The sequence below is a fragment of the Corvus cornix genome, chromosome 5 (genome assembly GCF_000738735.6).
Source record: "Corvus cornix cornix isolate S_Up_H32 chromosome 5, ASM73873v5, whole genome shotgun sequence".
Taxonomy (NCBI): Eukaryota; Metazoa; Chordata; class Aves; order Passeriformes; family Corvidae; genus Corvus; species Corvus cornix.
Genome location: NC_046335.1, coordinates 33,174,882 through 33,192,036, shown reverse-complemented (window position 1 = coordinate 33,192,036; position 17,155 = coordinate 33,174,882). Strand labels below are relative to the sequence as shown.

The 17,155-nt window shown below is 36.8% G+C and overlaps 1 protein-coding gene across 2 annotated transcripts in view; it reads right to left on the bottom strand.

The window, feature by feature from the left end:
* PALS1 (protein associated with LIN7 1, MAGUK family member) overlaps positions 1-17,155 on the bottom strand; it is a 56,201-nt gene that overhangs the window by 25,997 nt on the left and 13,049 nt on the right. The window contains exons 1-2 of one of the 2 annotated variants that reach the window (XM_010390896.4): positions 3,584-3,758; positions 2,500-3,013 (exon numbers count right to left, since the gene is read on the bottom strand). In XM_010390896.4, coding sequence (XP_010389198.1) covers positions 2,500-2,866 — 367 coding nt within the window. In that variant the 5' untranslated portion in view covers positions 2,867-3,013; positions 3,584-3,758. Of the gene's footprint in view, positions 1-2,499; positions 3,014-3,583; positions 3,759-17,155 lie in introns of those variants that run through there. The other variant, XM_039552250.1, reaches the window with a different exon arrangement.

The following is a 17,155-nucleotide window of genomic DNA, read 5'->3' as shown; positions in this document are numbered from 1 at the left end:
CCTGCTCAAGCAGGGTCATCCTAAAGCACATGGCACAGGATTGCATCCAAACAGTTCTTGAGTACCTCCAGTGAGGGAGACTCCACAGCCTCCCTGGATAATCTATTCCAGTGCTCAATCACCTGCACAGTAAAGAAGTTTTTCCTCATGTTCAGGTGGAACTTCCTGTGCTTCAGTTTCTGCCCACTGCCTCTTGTCCTATTGCTTGGCACCACCAAGAAGAGCCCGGATCCATCCTTTGACACCCTGCCTTCAGATACTGACAGGCATTGATGAGATCCCCTCTCTGTCTCCTCTTCTTGAGGCTGAACAGGCCCCGCTCCCACAGTCTTTCCTTTTAAGAGACGCTCTCTTGTTGCCCTTCACTGGACCTGCTCCAGGAGCTCCCTGTCTCTCTTGTCCTGAGGAGCCCAGAACTGGACACAGCACTCCAGGTCAGGTCTCACCAGGGCTGAGTAGAGGGGCAGGATCACCCCGACCGGCTGCCAATGCTCTCCCTAATGCAGCCTGGGATCCCATTAACCTTCTTGGCCACACAGGCACTGCTGGCTCATGGAATGCCGAACGATAAATCCTCTCTTCTTAAATCTGAAGTTTATTGATCCAAATGACAAGACCCAAACTTTGATTACAAAAGTGGACAAAGTCACTTAGTCATTTTACTTCAAGATGCACCTTATACCACATGTTATTTCCTAATTTACCTCTTTCTACACACACACCTCTACAATCTTCTTGTCCCCGATGTTTGGCATTTCTCTTCTTACACCTAGTATTCAAAGAATCCTAGCTTCCATTCAATACCAATTTCCCATCTTCTATTCTTGCTGAGCCAAAACTAGTTTCCTCTTCCAACTTTTCACAAATACTGTCTTCAACAATCCCTCAGCTTCTCCCACAGCTGGTACCCTTCTGAATTCCCCACTGAGAGATTTTTAAACACACCTTTTTGTCATCACAGTAATTTCTTCACTGTTATTTCTCCTGTCCAAAGAGCTTCAGTCTACACTAGCTCCTAACTGGTTCTCAAGTATGTCAGACCGATGCATGTTACTCACTTCTCATCCCTACCAGTTTCCATGGGTAGCTGCTTTGCCCATTGGTTTGCACCTATCCTCCCTCCAAGGTCTCACCACCTCTAGCATGAAATCTAGCCCCAGCTTTCTAATTTCAAGTCACTCTTTCCTCCCTTCTCTTGTTTCAATTTCCAATTCCTCCAGTAGTCAGTCTTCACGGCTTTTGGCCACTGTGGCTAGGCAAGCCCCAAGTGAAGTCACTTTTACTGTTTGACATCCATTTTTCTATCTTCTGCTTTGTGCTCCCTCTACAGAGGGAATTTTACAATCAAATACCTAATGCTTCATGAAGTTCAGTACAGAATCTCCTCCTTACAAAGAGATCTCTCAGCTGACAAGCCATGCACTAAAACAAGGTACACCTGCCTTGTTTGTAATTGACCCTGCTCTCCACAGGAGGCTGAACAGGATGACATCCTGATGACCCTTTCAATCTAAATTTTCCTAAAGAGGGATTTGTACAATAAGGATTACCAGAGGTTATGGAGCAGAGACATGTCCTTAGCAGAACTGCTGCTTGGGCACACAAATACTAGAGATGAAGTAAAAAAGAAGACATTAGCAATTTCATAGCTATTTTTCACTCTGTATTCTCAACTACCAGCCAGTAGGAAAAAAAATATCAAGAAACTTTAGGGCAGCCCAGAAAAAAAGGCTGCCTTTTTAAAGCAATCTGGATCTCTGAACAGGTATGGATTTGGAAATCTGAACTGGACTCCCACAAATTCCCAGTGCGTCTTTTTCACTCCAGTGACACACCACATTTTATTTAAAATACTTATGTTTGAGGAATAAAGGTTAGAAACGTTCTCCAAATAAGTGTAGTTAAAACAATGACAACTATGAAATGAAAAATTTCAGCATCTATTTCTTCAAAAATTATTAACATTACACTTTCGTCAATGTGTAAGCAGATTTTCATTATCAAAACCAATACTTTAAGAGATGTATTGGTGTGACATTTATATTAGGTGGCAATCGATAATGCAAGACAGAATGGGAAAAAAACACTAGCATGTTTCGCTTTAAAGAATTAACAACTCTTGCATTTTTATTTTAAATGACAATCTGTATTTATTCATTCCTCATTCTGGTCTACAGTTCATCAAACATCATAAAATTGGATATTACTTACACAGTTTTCCCCAGCCTTAAGAAGACAGAGACACTGACTGAATTAATTATTATCCACAAAGTATTTAACTGTTCCCCACATGGATCAGTTTTGAAAAGCCATTTGCTGCGGCACATAGCCTCACATTTGGCTAAGTAAAAAAACCCCAAACCACCACAAATCTAAAGGACCAGAAGACTTTAAATCCGGTTATGAAAAATTAGCTAAATTAGGTTTTCAGTGGCCTAAAAGAGCATTAATATCAAATAAATCTTCACCCTGTTAGCCCACTCATTGCATTTTACCTACCTAGTGTTTTCACAGTGTAATGAGGACTCTCCAAAACAATTCCTTCTTCTGTGTCAAATATTGGATTATCTATTCCAGTTTTAGGAGGAATTTGTGCTAGTTTCTTTAGCCTCATGGAAGCAGTAAGGTCCAGTTCTTGTTTCCTTCCCTCTTCTTCTCGCCTGCGCCTTATGTCCTCCTGTTGCTGACGGATTCGCTCCAGTTGAGCACTCCGCCGCATGGGCATCATCCTGGACCCCAAGTCCCCAGGGCAATCAACAGCCATTTCTCTGTGCTTCTGAGGTTCCTCAGGAGACACAAGGTCCACATTTTTTGCTTCACTGTCAGAATCTTCTGTGATATGTCCATTCATATGAGAAGTTGTCATGATTATTTGTAATTATGCTTAAGCTCTTCAAAACAAAACGCTGCTATTAGGCCAGTTTGTGTTATGATATTGTGTAAAATCCATTATAAATTCAAATATATTTCCCTTCCATCACAAGACGCTTGAAGAGGCATCCAGGAGGAAAATCTAATGACAGATATTCAAAAGAAAAGAAATTAGTGAGTAATTGGACAAATAAGAAAACACCTAAGGTCCCTGGCCATCAAAACAATGGAACTTCTTGTCCAAATATTCATAGTGCTTCTTCCCCTTCTAAGAACTACAGAATCCTCACAAATCTGTTTCACATACTTTGGTAGACTTCAGATGCCAGTGTCAGAAAAGGAGCACTGTTCAAACTAATGTTAAAATCTCTTGTATTCCCCATTCAAAACCATGGTGATTCTGCTCTTAACACAATCGAAAATAAACAGTTTTCCGAGAGCTCTCACTCAAATTTTAATTTGTTCCTTCATTCCTAAAAATTCCAACACAAACCATGCTTACAACCCTACAAACACTAAATATTAAAAACATGTTATAAACAACATGCTTGTAAGAAGTTGAGTATATGCTAAATGCAAGTAAAGATATTTGCATTTATTGTTTATAAATTGGGGCATTTTATGCAAACATTGCTTCCTGGGTTCAAAGAAGACAAGTCTGACAGAGTTCCTTCATAAGATACTATCTAAAGCAGACAGGAGCTGCACTTACACAATTCCAAGTAGAGATGAAGTCCTAGGATAAGGGCTGGACAATTCTGGTTAGCAGCTACTCTTAATACTTCCTATAGGTATGCATTAAAGCAGGAAGGATTAAATACAGGAGTAAAAATCCTTATGTGGGCGTACAGACATACAGATTTGACAGAGAATAATAATTAATTTCAACAGTCAAGTATGACATTCCACTATACTACACACACCTTAATCTGGTTTCTTATTTCTGATGATTCACGCTAAAGAACTTAGGTGTCCTGATTAATATAACCACTCATCTCTTAAATACAATACATGCAGCAGTGTGTTTTATACCACATTGCCTGTCACTGATATGTTCTCCTCAATTAAAAGGTCATAAAATTAACAAATGGTTGCATACCATATTAACAATATACATAATTTTTCAAGTTACTTTTTTTTTTTTTTTAATTTACTGAGAGGAAATAATAGGAAATATCTCTGAGTTTTATTACACACTGGAAGCACCAAGACAGAAAAAAACCCCAAAAAACAAAACCCCAAATCACCAACATTCTTATACCAAATGTTTGTGTTTGGAGGAGGAAGGGAAGAATGTTTATGTTGTAATTAAGTTGAAAATTAAATATCTATAGTTCTGTTTGGGAGGAGCAGCAATATAAACTCCTACACAAGTTTTTGCCGGCTTGCAATTCTAAATACGTACAGCTTTTCATTTTCCTGAGGAGTAGCACACAGCTTACAGCAACAACAAAACTATTTCCTTTACTTGTTTCCTGTCTAGCCCACTACTAAAATAGTTATTACTAAAATCTTCCCAAGAAGAAAATTAAATTCAAGCATTACTGTGGTAGCAAAATTCCTTTTTTGCCCTTAAAAGACACTTAATTGCACTCCACTGATACAGTCAACATTCAATGCTCAACATCCACACGTTCAGAAAAAAAACCTAGGCAAAAAGCCCATCAAAAACTGCACAGTACTGGGGCTAGCACTGCAAGTACCCCACAATTACTTAGTGCCTGTAAAGCCTTCAGTTAGTGCCCAAGTTAGAACAGCTTTTCAAAGAATGGAGCCACGTAAAGTTAGCATTTAGACAGGGTTATATAAAGCACCACTTTAAAAAAGTTCTCTGAAGTTCAGAGAAAGGTGGATAAAAATTAGCAAAATGATCCTCAGAAAGCTACATTTCCCCTTCTGAAAAGGCAACTTCTCTGTACAGAAATACCAATCCCCAGAAAGGAAGTGTCAATATGAACAATAAAATTGCAAAGACCACTAATTTAACTGTGGATGGAAGATAATTCAAATTCTTTTTAATTCAAGTTGTATTGGCCATAGCTTGTCTGAACACTGAGCCATTTCAAAGCTACATTCATCTCTTTTCAACTCTGACAAGATGAAAGAAAACTCACATTCCTGAATCTACAGGGTACAACAATTTGAGGGGATGAATAATATCCATTTAATCAGCACTAAAAATGTCAAAACCAGGGTGTAAGGACCTGCAGGAAGTAAAACACAACTTTAAACTCAATCATGTGCAAGCTAAATGATGTCACACTCTGTAATGAATCCTAATCAGGAAGAATCATCAGAAAATTGAGTTGATGGCCAATACTTAAAAACTGGTCAAGAACATTTACAGTGGGATTAGCTACATAGCCTCCATCAAATTTAAAAGTACCAGCTACAAAAATGGCACACCAAAACCTCATATATCTATATATAGAGTGAGAAGATTTTAAATCTCTTTAGTTTAGTAATATGGACTGAAGACAAGAGAAACAAAAATATAGTCTGGAGTAAATATTATTAATAGGCAACCTTAGTAACACTGCTCACATTTTCAGTATAAACTGTGTGCAAGACACAAAGGACATACAAATTCTCTGAACAGGGTACCAAGACATTTAAGTCACCAGTGATAACAGCTGCCCACTCTCAGTATTCAAAATCTGAGTCAATCAAGTAAAAAAGAAACAAAAGCTACAGAAAAGGAGAGCTCTCTTGCAGTCACACTTTAACAGCAACAGTCAGAAAACCACAATGACAAATTAAGATATTTGGTATTTTTATTAAAAAGTATTTCTGGTGTCCCAGGAAGCTAGGTACTCCTGCAACAAGCAATAAACAGCACAGCTGTTTATTGAATCACACTCAGATTAGACAAAAGATGGTACAAAACATCACGTTATCTGGAAACCTAAAATTTGGTGTTATGGAAACATCAAACAAACTATGCAAAAAACCTGACCCCTAGATATAACTAGTTGGTAATCCATAAAAGCATAGGCATGCTGCAAGTCTGGAATGCTGAACAACTTCCTTTAATCACAGAATTTCTGATAACAGCTGACCCCTTCCAAACCTAAGCCCCTCTCCTTCCTGTTGTCTCAAGTCTGCATCAGACATCACAAATCCTCATCTCCAACTGTTTTGGAAAAATGTTATTGCCCAACTGCAACAAATGAAATAAACACGTAAGGAAAAAAATCAGATCAGCTCTCAAGTCCCTCTCCACAATGGTCCTAAGGAGGCAAAATGTAAAATACTACACTGATAAAAACTTTAGTTTGGTTCTCAAATTAAGGTGTGGTACAGCTGAGGTTAAAAATAAGATTCAGCTTAAGGGAGGTACCAGGAGCAGAAAATTTTATTTTAACCAATATGCATGGCAGCAAAAGTCTTAAGATGAATAATTTCAGAAACTGTTCTCTTGGCTTTTCTTTCTGAAGGTTTCTTTTGCAATTTTAAAAATTCCGTGATAGCAACAATAAGGGAAGGTAGTTACACCAAGTCTGTTCTCTGCAAATTGTGGATTATCCAATAAAACAGATTTTCAGCCCAAGAGAAGCTTATTTTGCCAAATTAATATTTAGTACTATGGAGAAAAATTTACAGACTTACTTATTTTTACTCAATTTTACTAATTTTTACTATTTCATAGGTACAATCTATATAATAACATTTGTAATTAAGAGAATTCCTTTCCACTTCAGAACTTGGTAGTAGCAGTTTCTATACTTTCTAGATATGTACAAGTGTCTCGTTACACAGAGTTTGATTGCTCAAAGTTTAATAGGGTTAAATCATGGCTTTGACAATCTTGCTTTGAACTGCTGATATCTAACTGGGGAATCTTAGTGTTTCCACATGATACGTAGAGCTTTCCAAAAAAAGCAGATTTATGACTCTCTCTGTCCAACTTTGTATCGCAAGTCTTACCAACACAGTCCTGGAGAGAGTATATGAAAGTCTCTTCAAAACAGATTACTTTTATTTTTGGCCTCCAGAGGAAGGTTTCTAAAAACTGATAATGTTAGTACAGCTATTGAGAAAGAGCACTTCAGTCACTCTGGTCACCATTGGGCATCATACAAAATTCTGACAGTAAACAAGACATGTTTCTGATGCAAGTTCATAACAGCAAAATTAAAGAAGAAACCACAAGTACTGTCTTGCTAACTATACTTACTATTCTCAAAAATACTGTATTTTACAAGCTGCCATTCTTCCTACAGCTAACAACATCAGGTTTCTATCATCTTTTTAAACACCCTGAATACACTATACAAAGCACAGACCCCAAAAGCTCTGTAAAAGAATAAACATACATAAATGTAATCATCTTGGTGTGCAAGGCAGATGCTTGTATAAAATATGTACTGACAGGGATCGAAACAGAAGTGCTGTAAGATGGTTTAAGTTTTCACTTGCTTCCTGGGGACTGTGGCTGGTGTGCATAGCAATCCTAATTGCTTTAACAACCAAATTCTGTATGGTAAAATTAAATTTGTTTTGCTTCAGCAACTTCCAAAGAGCAAAAATGACATTTTCTGGAGGCTGAGGTTTTGTGTTACATTTCAGTGGTGTTAAAATTCTTTCAGTGCTGGAAGTATGATTAGACCTGATAGTTCCCTTTTTAAAATTCTTTAAAGCTGCAAATTCTGAATGACTGCAAGGAAGTTCAGTGCTTACCTCCAGTGAAATTTCATTAGTTTTGGCACAGATTAGAGTACAAAAGCCCAACCTACATTTGTAATTTTGATATAAACACAAGAAGTATATATTAAACATAAGCACAGTGCAAAGGATTTATCATCAGTTTAAAGCCATATACTACAACAGATACGTTATTTTAAAATATTAATTAAAAACAACTGGAAGACGAAGTCTAGGTTGCTGAAGTGGATTAGAAATGAGATTAAAATCACATACAAGATGTTTCCTGATATCTGAACTACTAATAAAATATGAGCTGAAAACTATGCTACACATCTCTGCTGTGTATTATTAATGGCTCAAATAATAGTGTGTCTTCTGGTACTTTTACTCAGTACTTGAGATTCTAGGCAAGCAAAACCTAAGTCATAAAAATCACAAAGTAGCAAAGTAAAACACTTCAGTAATTCTACAAATGGAAGTTTGGCGTAGGAAAGTAAAAAATAATTCCCAGCTTTCCTTGCATCATCTACTATGCACCATTTTTTCTTCAATGGTATTTCAGTGAATCTACAAGATTAGGAGACTTGGAAGACTTGGAATTACATAAAGGAAAATACAATACAAACCATGTTGTACCACATAAAATTCACCACCACTACTTGATGAGAGTTAAAGATTAGACTTTATGATAGAAGATACTTCACAGATATTTCCTATGACTCTTAATAGTACCTGAAATAACTGCTATAGCCTAGAGCAGACTGATGTTTTTCAAAAATAAGTAGAAGTTACAAAATTTATGACAACTTGATACTTCTTTTCTTTAAATTACAAAAAAAAAACCTGTAATGGAAAAGAAATCTTTACACTAGCTTTGCAACATGTTCAAGAAAATGACTTCTGGTATGGTTTGTTTTTTCAGTCTAATATAAACTATTCTTTCCTCTAACTAGATATTCTAGCATAGACTTTAGTACTGGAAGCAAACTCTTCCTTTAATATCCAGCTGACTCTTGTTCCAATAATTTCAAACTAGAGTTCATTATAACACCTGTCAAGCACAGTAACTCAGTACAACATGTGAATTTCAAAGGGCTCTCAGACACGCCAAGAGGTTTTAGCATTCCATGCTCACTTAAATGTGCAAGATATCTGGATCAACAGCAAAAAGGGCTAAACCCTCAAATTGATCGTAATTTTCATTGTTAGCAGTTTCTAGGTTACATTTGTACAAGAACAATAGTAATGTTAATTTACAGCATTAAAGCACAGAGAAATTGATGAAACTGAAAATTCAGATGCTAAGGTAAGATTCCAGTTTTATAAAAGGTATAAACAAATTGCTCAGCCTGCAAACCTGGGATATTACAAGCACATTTTTGTATCACATTGGTATTACACCTAAGAACTGTGGTCTATTTAAGACATTTAATTTTATTAGGCTTGTTTATCTGTCAGTGCAATGTCACCAATCAAAAAAGTCACAGCTCAAGAATGGGTCTACACAATCAACTTCAAAAGACACAAGGTGACTCCCCACAAAACAGATACGAACAAAGTGTTTTCCATGAAAAACAGGCACCAATAAGAGACACCTCATTCAGACCTCCTTTCAGCAACTGCACTTTTGCAGTAAAATATATGCAAGATACCTTTGCAGCAGTTGTATGAAAAGGGAGGAACAATTAAAGCTTATTTAAATTTCTGCCCATCTCACTGTGAAAGACACATGCTGCATGATCTATTGAGCAGCAACCTTCCTTGGTTAGTATAGCAAGTGAGCTCTAATCAGCTAAAATTGATAGCACAGGTCAAACCACTCACATGATAGCACAGAGCCACTCCACATGAAGCTTTTTCTAGTTGTAACAAATGTGACTTTCTACTACATTTATCAATACTTTTTTCTTTTAAGTTATACAAACAATTAAAATTCTTCCCAAGTTGACTGAGATTTAAAACAATTGTTGAAAACACCAAGAATAAACATCTTATGTACCACAATTCCCTTAGTTTTAAATATACACTACCACTTACACACAATCATTAATTTCTGCTTGTTAGATCAAATGAAAAACAGACAGGTAGGAGAATAAAGTTTCAGCTGGGGTGAGAGGGAATGACAATAGAAACAAACTTGAGCTGGCTTCAAGAAGTTTATCACTAAAAAATCACAGCTAGACAAAAAAAACTTTAAAGACTTTTGCCAAGGTCAGCTAAGCATATTTTACAATTCAGTAATATAGTATTTAGGCTCTAGGGTCTGTTCATATTTTGTATCCCCAATAAAGCCCCAACATAGTTGTGCTGACAAGCCCTAAACTGTGGTGAGGAGCACAGCAGAGGGCAGTCTCTGCAGCAATCAGTGAAAACCTGAAAAAAAAAGAACAAAGCCGTTTCAAAAGGGAGCTTACAGACACATCCAACACTACAGCTCATTAATGGTCTGACATCCACATCACCCCAAAACGGCACACAGATATACCACCCTAGCATCCCACCACGGCTTAGATTAATAGGCTACAACTATGCATACATTTGAATACTCTGCTCTAATCAAATCTTTAGCACCAATAATCCCTGTGACAAAAAATGTTTATTTTATATATAGATATGAGTGGATAACATAGATGCCTACAGGCTGCAATAAATATATGACATAATAGTATGAGAAAAAAGGAATTACCTTAATTTAGCAGTTTTTTAAATGTTTAGAAACCTTCAAGCATAACAAATGAAGAGTGAAGAAATTCCTAGAATTCCAGGGATTGTTAACAGATCTCACAGAACAGCCAGATGCATGGTAACAAGACAGTAATTTCTTATCACCTATTCACAGCTAAGACTTCAGCTTTCATTCTCTTGAAAGTAAATATGCCTGTCCTTGCTTTAAACAGTGGTTATATTCCCTGTGATACTAAAAACACTGCTACTATTTTAATTCTCTAATAAGATTCCTCCAACTCCCTTGAAATTGTGTCCTTGTTTGCTCAGGCTCTTGCATTCTAGTCTCATTTTAACTCCCATAGTTTTTAGCATGCTATTTTTAATGTCAGTGCTTGCCGCCGCTTCACTATATAAAGCAGTATCATGGGTACTAGCATGTATATGACACTGACTTCAAAGAGGTGACTGAACCAAAACTAAATTAACTAATCCCAAATTAAACTGAAGTTACTATGTTCCACAATTTACATCTTGCCTGACATTTAAATTCACACAAAGTGGGATTAATTTAGTATTCAATAACAAGTTATTCTTAACCCATATTTACAATACTCTAAAGAAAGACGAATTTCTTCTTTACTTATTTTAATATTCCAACATCTGCTGAATTCAATTCAGAAACCTCACCTAAAGAAAATGGAAATACAGCTATTCATCAAAATCTTTCATCCAAAAATGCCTAAATGTTAGCTATCTAATTCAACAGTCTTCAGAGATTATACTGGGACCAAGACTGTCTTCTAATTTTATATGATTGAGTTATAGACTTTGCAAGTTCAAAAAAGCAAAATCTTACAACATTATGTACCAAAGATACATGTGCTAGCTTCTTCCATGTGGCCATCCTCCTCAGGCTCTCTTTTCCACTCCGTTTTTCAAGATGAATGCGTGTCAGGGATGATTTTAAAATCTTTTTTTAAATTATCCCCAATGATATAACCTGATTAGCTCTGTCGCTATGTTACTCATAGGTATGTGGGGGCGAAGGGGATAAGGATCTTCCAACTTATTTTTCTGACCACAAAAATAGGTTGAGATTTCTAAAAATTGACATTCTGAAAAACAGGACATCAATCACAAAACTGTACAATTGACCTCTGCACTTCACAGACCTCACAATCACATACCACAAACTCAGAACAACCACATTTCATCTGAGCTCTTCCTTAATTATTTATAGGAGAAAAAACCCAACCAATTCACAAACTGTTTCAGCTACTCAGGTCTCTGATGTCACAAGATTTTCATTCCTAAACTCATCTGAGATGGTGGTGACTGTTTCACTGAGCAAATCCCTAAAAAACTACTGCACAAATTTAAAAATTTTCCTTCAGAAGTATCTTCTCTTCATGGGCATAATTCCCTAACGTTTTCTTTGTATAATTAACATAATCTGTAGTTGATTTTTCTGGAGGGAACTGTAAGCAAAGCATACCAGCCATGGCAGTGTGTATAAATTTTTTTAGCCATTTCAGTATTACTACTGTGATGAGATACCCTGTTAGACAAATGTAACAGAAGCCCTTGCTACTACAGAAGAAAGAAACTATCCTCAGCCAGGACAAGCGCAATGGATAACTATGGCAAATATATCCCCTAAAGAACCAATGGGGGACAGTTGAAGTTTGCAGAGGATTATGCTTAACTGAATTCACATCCATGAAATCTGCTAGGATGCTTCTCAATCCTGAGAAGACAAATGGCAAAGTCAAAACTCAAAATTTTGCAGGCTGAAAAAACTGTTGAGAATTTGAAGTGCTGTAATTTCTTTACACTGTGTCAATCACATTACTTAATATTTGCAAACATTTCAGTAATTTTTTTCAGGGAACTCACATAATTCATATGTTTGTGCATAACCAACTCTGCCAACTGCTAGAACAGAACAAAGCTGACTAAGCTTTCAAGTGTGCCCTACTTTTGCAGCCTTCCAAACAGAATCCGTAGTTCACAAATTTATGACAAGAACCAAAAAAGAGACTGTCAGTATGATTCCTTGGACTGTTAAGCTGTGCTAGTTCGCTGCTGCCAAAGACCTGCAGTCTCATTACTCTTGTTTTTAACTGCTCCCTTATGCTCTCCACTTTTGGGTTATACAGCCATTACCTTCTCTAACAGTTTTGAAGCTTGCCAAATCTGTCACCAAGTCATTTTAATTCAACAAGACTGTAGAATGTCAGAAAATACTTTGGTTTGGTTGGTTTTGGTCAAATTGGCATGCCAGAACAGATCACAATAATCTGAAAGGTGACAAGATTGGCATAAGGGTCAGAAGCAAATGTTTTGAGACCAGGGAGGGAGAGGTAAGAACAAAGACAAGTACAAACTCTGAGCGCCAGCAGCAGGGAGACAAGTCCAAATGGGACCGCGTATCATGGAACCATATTCTGTGAGTTCTCATCACCCCCTGCAAAAAAACCTCATCAACACCTACTGATTCTTTTAATCCTAAACAACCCAAACAAAGTCTACAAAAAAAAAAAAACCACCACAGAAAAGCAACCACACACCTACAACCATTTGCATATCTTCCTGATGATGTAAACAGGGCCATTAAAAGGGAAGTATTGGTTTCTCTTGAAAAACATACTCTGAAACACTGTGGGTATAAAGCACCACAAAATTTGCATTTATCTTTGAGCATATTTCCTCCCAAATAAAAATGATAAATTAATCACCCAAATGTTTAACATGATGAGTTCAGTATCTGAACATCTCTGCACATTCATTACTTGAAGATACTCAACTAGTATTCTCTATTATCTTAGTGTAAATAGTGTAATCCACAACTCAGAAGCAAGAGCAGGTTTTTTTCCCTTTTTATAAAGGACAGCAACAACAGATAGATCTTAATTTTCTGCAGCAGAAGGCATTAAACAGATCACCTACTGATTAAACAGCACACCTACTGGCCAAACACTAATACAAAGGAAAGTACTACCTCAGGCATACAACAGAATTCACATATGGATAACCACTTGGGAATGGACAAAAATTACTAATCACCTTTCCCACTATTTATCACAACGATCTGTTAAACTTGCAGGAACAATCCCAAGCATGACCAAAGAACTCATGCTGATTCCTGGGTCACACTGTAAGGCAAGCCTGCTGTACAAACCTATACTATACAGTAACTTAAAACACAGGTCACATGGAAAACATGCAGATAAATATTTTATGTGAAGTATTAACAAAATTTCACTATAGGATATGAAAATCAAATGCTCTGTAAATAACCTACATTACTAGACTTCATAATAAAAATGCATGAGAAAACTTCACAAGGCTATAAAGGCACAACATTAGAGACTTTCTGTACCTTATAAAAACAGTCCCTTCTTTCCTATCAAATCTAAGTGGACTCTTGGGCCTAATGTTAGCAATCTGTTACACAAATCAAAATAAAATCCTGACAGGAACAAACTCACTTCTGCAAAGTGAATTCAGGTACCTAACTGTGGCTGCAGAGCTTTTTCACAGTTCAACTCTTTTACTAAATCAAAGAAAGACCATTCCCTTTCTGAAACCTTGTTAAAGCATGTGTTCTTTTTATTAAGAAAATATTAGAAATTTGTGATAAATTCACAGGAATGTAAGACTCCTTTCTACATGAAGGCAGGCAAACTTTTTTACTATGTAATGGTGAAATAATCCTATCCAGAAAACTGTATCATCACTCAAGCTGTGGAACTAAGATTAAACATGACTATGGAAGTCAGGAAAAAACACTGGCAAGCTAAGCGACCTAAGTCCCTCCTCAGAACTCTCAAATATGTTAAGGAACAAAGATTCAACACTTAGGAAAGTGGAATTCAGAAGCCTTTCTTTGCCTAACATCATGGAGTGAATCCTTTAGTGTAATGAACTTCCAACACATATTTGAACTTAAGGAAGTATTTCTTAATTCTTACACTAATCAAACTGATGACTCCTCAAACAGTGGTGTTAAAAACTTTGTTTAAAACATTTTCCTTCTTTGGTAGCATCTTTGAAGACATTTTTCCCCACCCAACTCATGAGTTGAAAGCTGAATAATGAATTTTGGTTTTTACACCAAAAAAAATCTCAGTCATCTTTAATATTCTCTGCCAATGAAATGGATAAACAGTGAAACGTATGTTAATCTCTACTTTACACTTGCTTATAATAACATGTACACAATTACTTATTTAAAAAAACAAACAAAACCAACCCCCCAAAAACCCAAACTAAACATACATTTTGCCACATCATTAGAACTTTCAAAAGTGTCTGACAACTTAAACTAGTTCCATAAACTCATATTACCTACTACTACCCACTGTAATAAAGAAAATGTTAATAGCACAAGAAAACTGAAACCACAATCCAACAGCCAGTCAGTCTTCCTAGTTTTATGTGCAAGTCGAAAATTCGCTGACTCGTCCTCACTTTATCTCTCATACATTTTTACTTTGTCACCTGAAACAAGTTTCTCAACAGAAAAGCAGAAGAGAGGTTAAGTTATTAGGACATCCCTTTTAACTGAAATGAGTGTGCACAAAAATTAAGTTAAATCAAAATAAAAAATGGATGCAAGATACGGAAACTTCTCTACAACAAAGATTTCCTCCTGGTGCTAATGTCAGATCTCAGCAACTGAGATATTTTTTAATAGGAAAACGGGAAGAGAGGTAAGAACGCTTTCAGCTGATGAATGCAGGATATCTTTGCATTTCACCACTCAGTAAATTACATGTATTATACAAAAGGGCACTAAACATTAAGAATACATTCAAAAAAGTTATTGAGCAATACCTGGAAGAATCCATCACATACCCAACCCCTTAAACAAATATCTAAAGATTAAGTTTGTACAAGTTATACATACCAGTGATGCAAACACATTTATATGCACTATACCAACATAGCTGATAAATCTCTCTAAAGAAAATATCACAACATTTTATTACCCCGATATTTATAGCTTGGCCATCAGGCACTTCTGCATCAGAAAGTAAGAACTTAGTGTCCCAAAATAAACCCAAAGACACGAACTCTCATTTACAGCCACCTTAAGTTACAGCGTCTTCACCAACCATTCCAGAACCACCAGAGCATAGACTCCTTTGGAACACACTTATTAGAAAATTGAAGCTTCATAAGAACACATTGATGCCATCCAACTGAACACAAACTACTATTAAATTCAAAAATCTAGAGCCAAATTTCCCTAATTAAGCTTATCTAAGAGTGTTAGCAACATATTTGGCAGTTCTTCTTTGGGTTAAATAATAAAGCCTTCAGTAAATTAGTCTTTAACTGTTTTACTACACTAATACTTTGAATAAATAGAACCATAACATTCTGGGCATAAGATACTTCTTTCTTAAACTCACATTTACATAACTGTAAAAATATCAACTTTGGGTGAAAGTATTACTTTGTAAACCCTTCAGCAAAAGACAATCCTGGATGCTGCCCTCATGCTGAGACCACACAGATGGGTGTCTTCCTCTACAGGTGCAGACAAATCAGCAACCTAACACCAATCATATGTACTAGACTGCACTTGGCACTGTGATACTGAAACATTCTGGAAAACACTGTAACAATTATGAAGTCAGCCTGAGAAAATCTGATTACTAAAACGTGCCACAAATGATGGCATTCACCATCAATAACAGTCAGGACAGCTTGAAATACTCTCAGCACAGAACTGGCAGCCTTGCCCTCTTGCAAAACCAGGTGTTAATGCTTCAATTGCTACTCCAGACTACTACCAGCAGCTGCATACAATATCAGTGCTAAGGAGGACCCATCTTTTTTTTCCCCTGAGAGAAGTCAGAGAAAGGAATGAAAATGCAGAGGATGAAAATTGGGAGCAAAAAAAGGGGAGAGTCTAGAACTAAAGGATATAGGGAGAAGCCTATTACTGGAAAAACCAGAGTAATTATCCATTCTAGCAATAATCAAAACAACAGCAAAGTCAAAGTACTCTAAATTCCCTGCTTGTAGAAAAAGCAGAATCCAGGGTCAAAGGGCAAGGCTAAGATGACAGAACAGTCAGCAAGAACACTAACTGGATATGGGGCTTGGGGCCAATATCAGCATTTCTGTATGCTGCTTGGGAAGCTGCCACTGTCTTTACACAAAGTTTGTCAGATCAAAGAGGTCAGCCAAATGGTAACAGTAAAGAGTGAAAGTTATGGTCCACTGGAAGAGATAAACTCTCTTTTCTCTCTATGACAAGCATATTTTCTCTGACTCTGGTGCATCTACCTTGTAAGCAATAGGAAAAGGCAGCAGAATTTGAAGACAAAACTCCAAATATCACTGTGAAGCACCAGAGTCATAACAACAGAACACTCTGAGGCCTTCACTGCAGTCATTCTAAGAGACAGGAGGGTTTATCCTGACCCTAACCATGACATCTGACAGGCTGCAAGTACTCGAGTTACTACCTCTATGTACATTTGTCACTGCAAAGTTTGAAAATATTTGGTCCTTCTCTTGCCTAGCAATTTGAAGAGCTTTGATCAGCTACAACAGAAGACTACAGTTTCCTAAACATACTTTTTTCAAGACTTCACAGCAGTAAATTCTCACAATGCACTGGAGCAGCACAGCTGAAAAATTTCAAGATGCAGCAATACACACCACCCATACCTTAACAAGGACATATATCCATGTTTCAGAGCAATCAAGTTACATCCTCTATTTCCTCCTACCAGGAACTTAAGATATGATTCTGCAAAACAGAGACATCCTCTACCTTGTATCACAATGCACTTCACCACTTGTTTTCACACTGGCTTTGGCATGACTAGAGCTCTCCACAAGCCAGCTTATCAGAACAAAGCGGCAGAAAACCAACCCAAGAGAAAGATACCTACCATTCTCAGTAGTAAAATGCTCTGAGATCATGAGAGATCATCTGCATATAAAA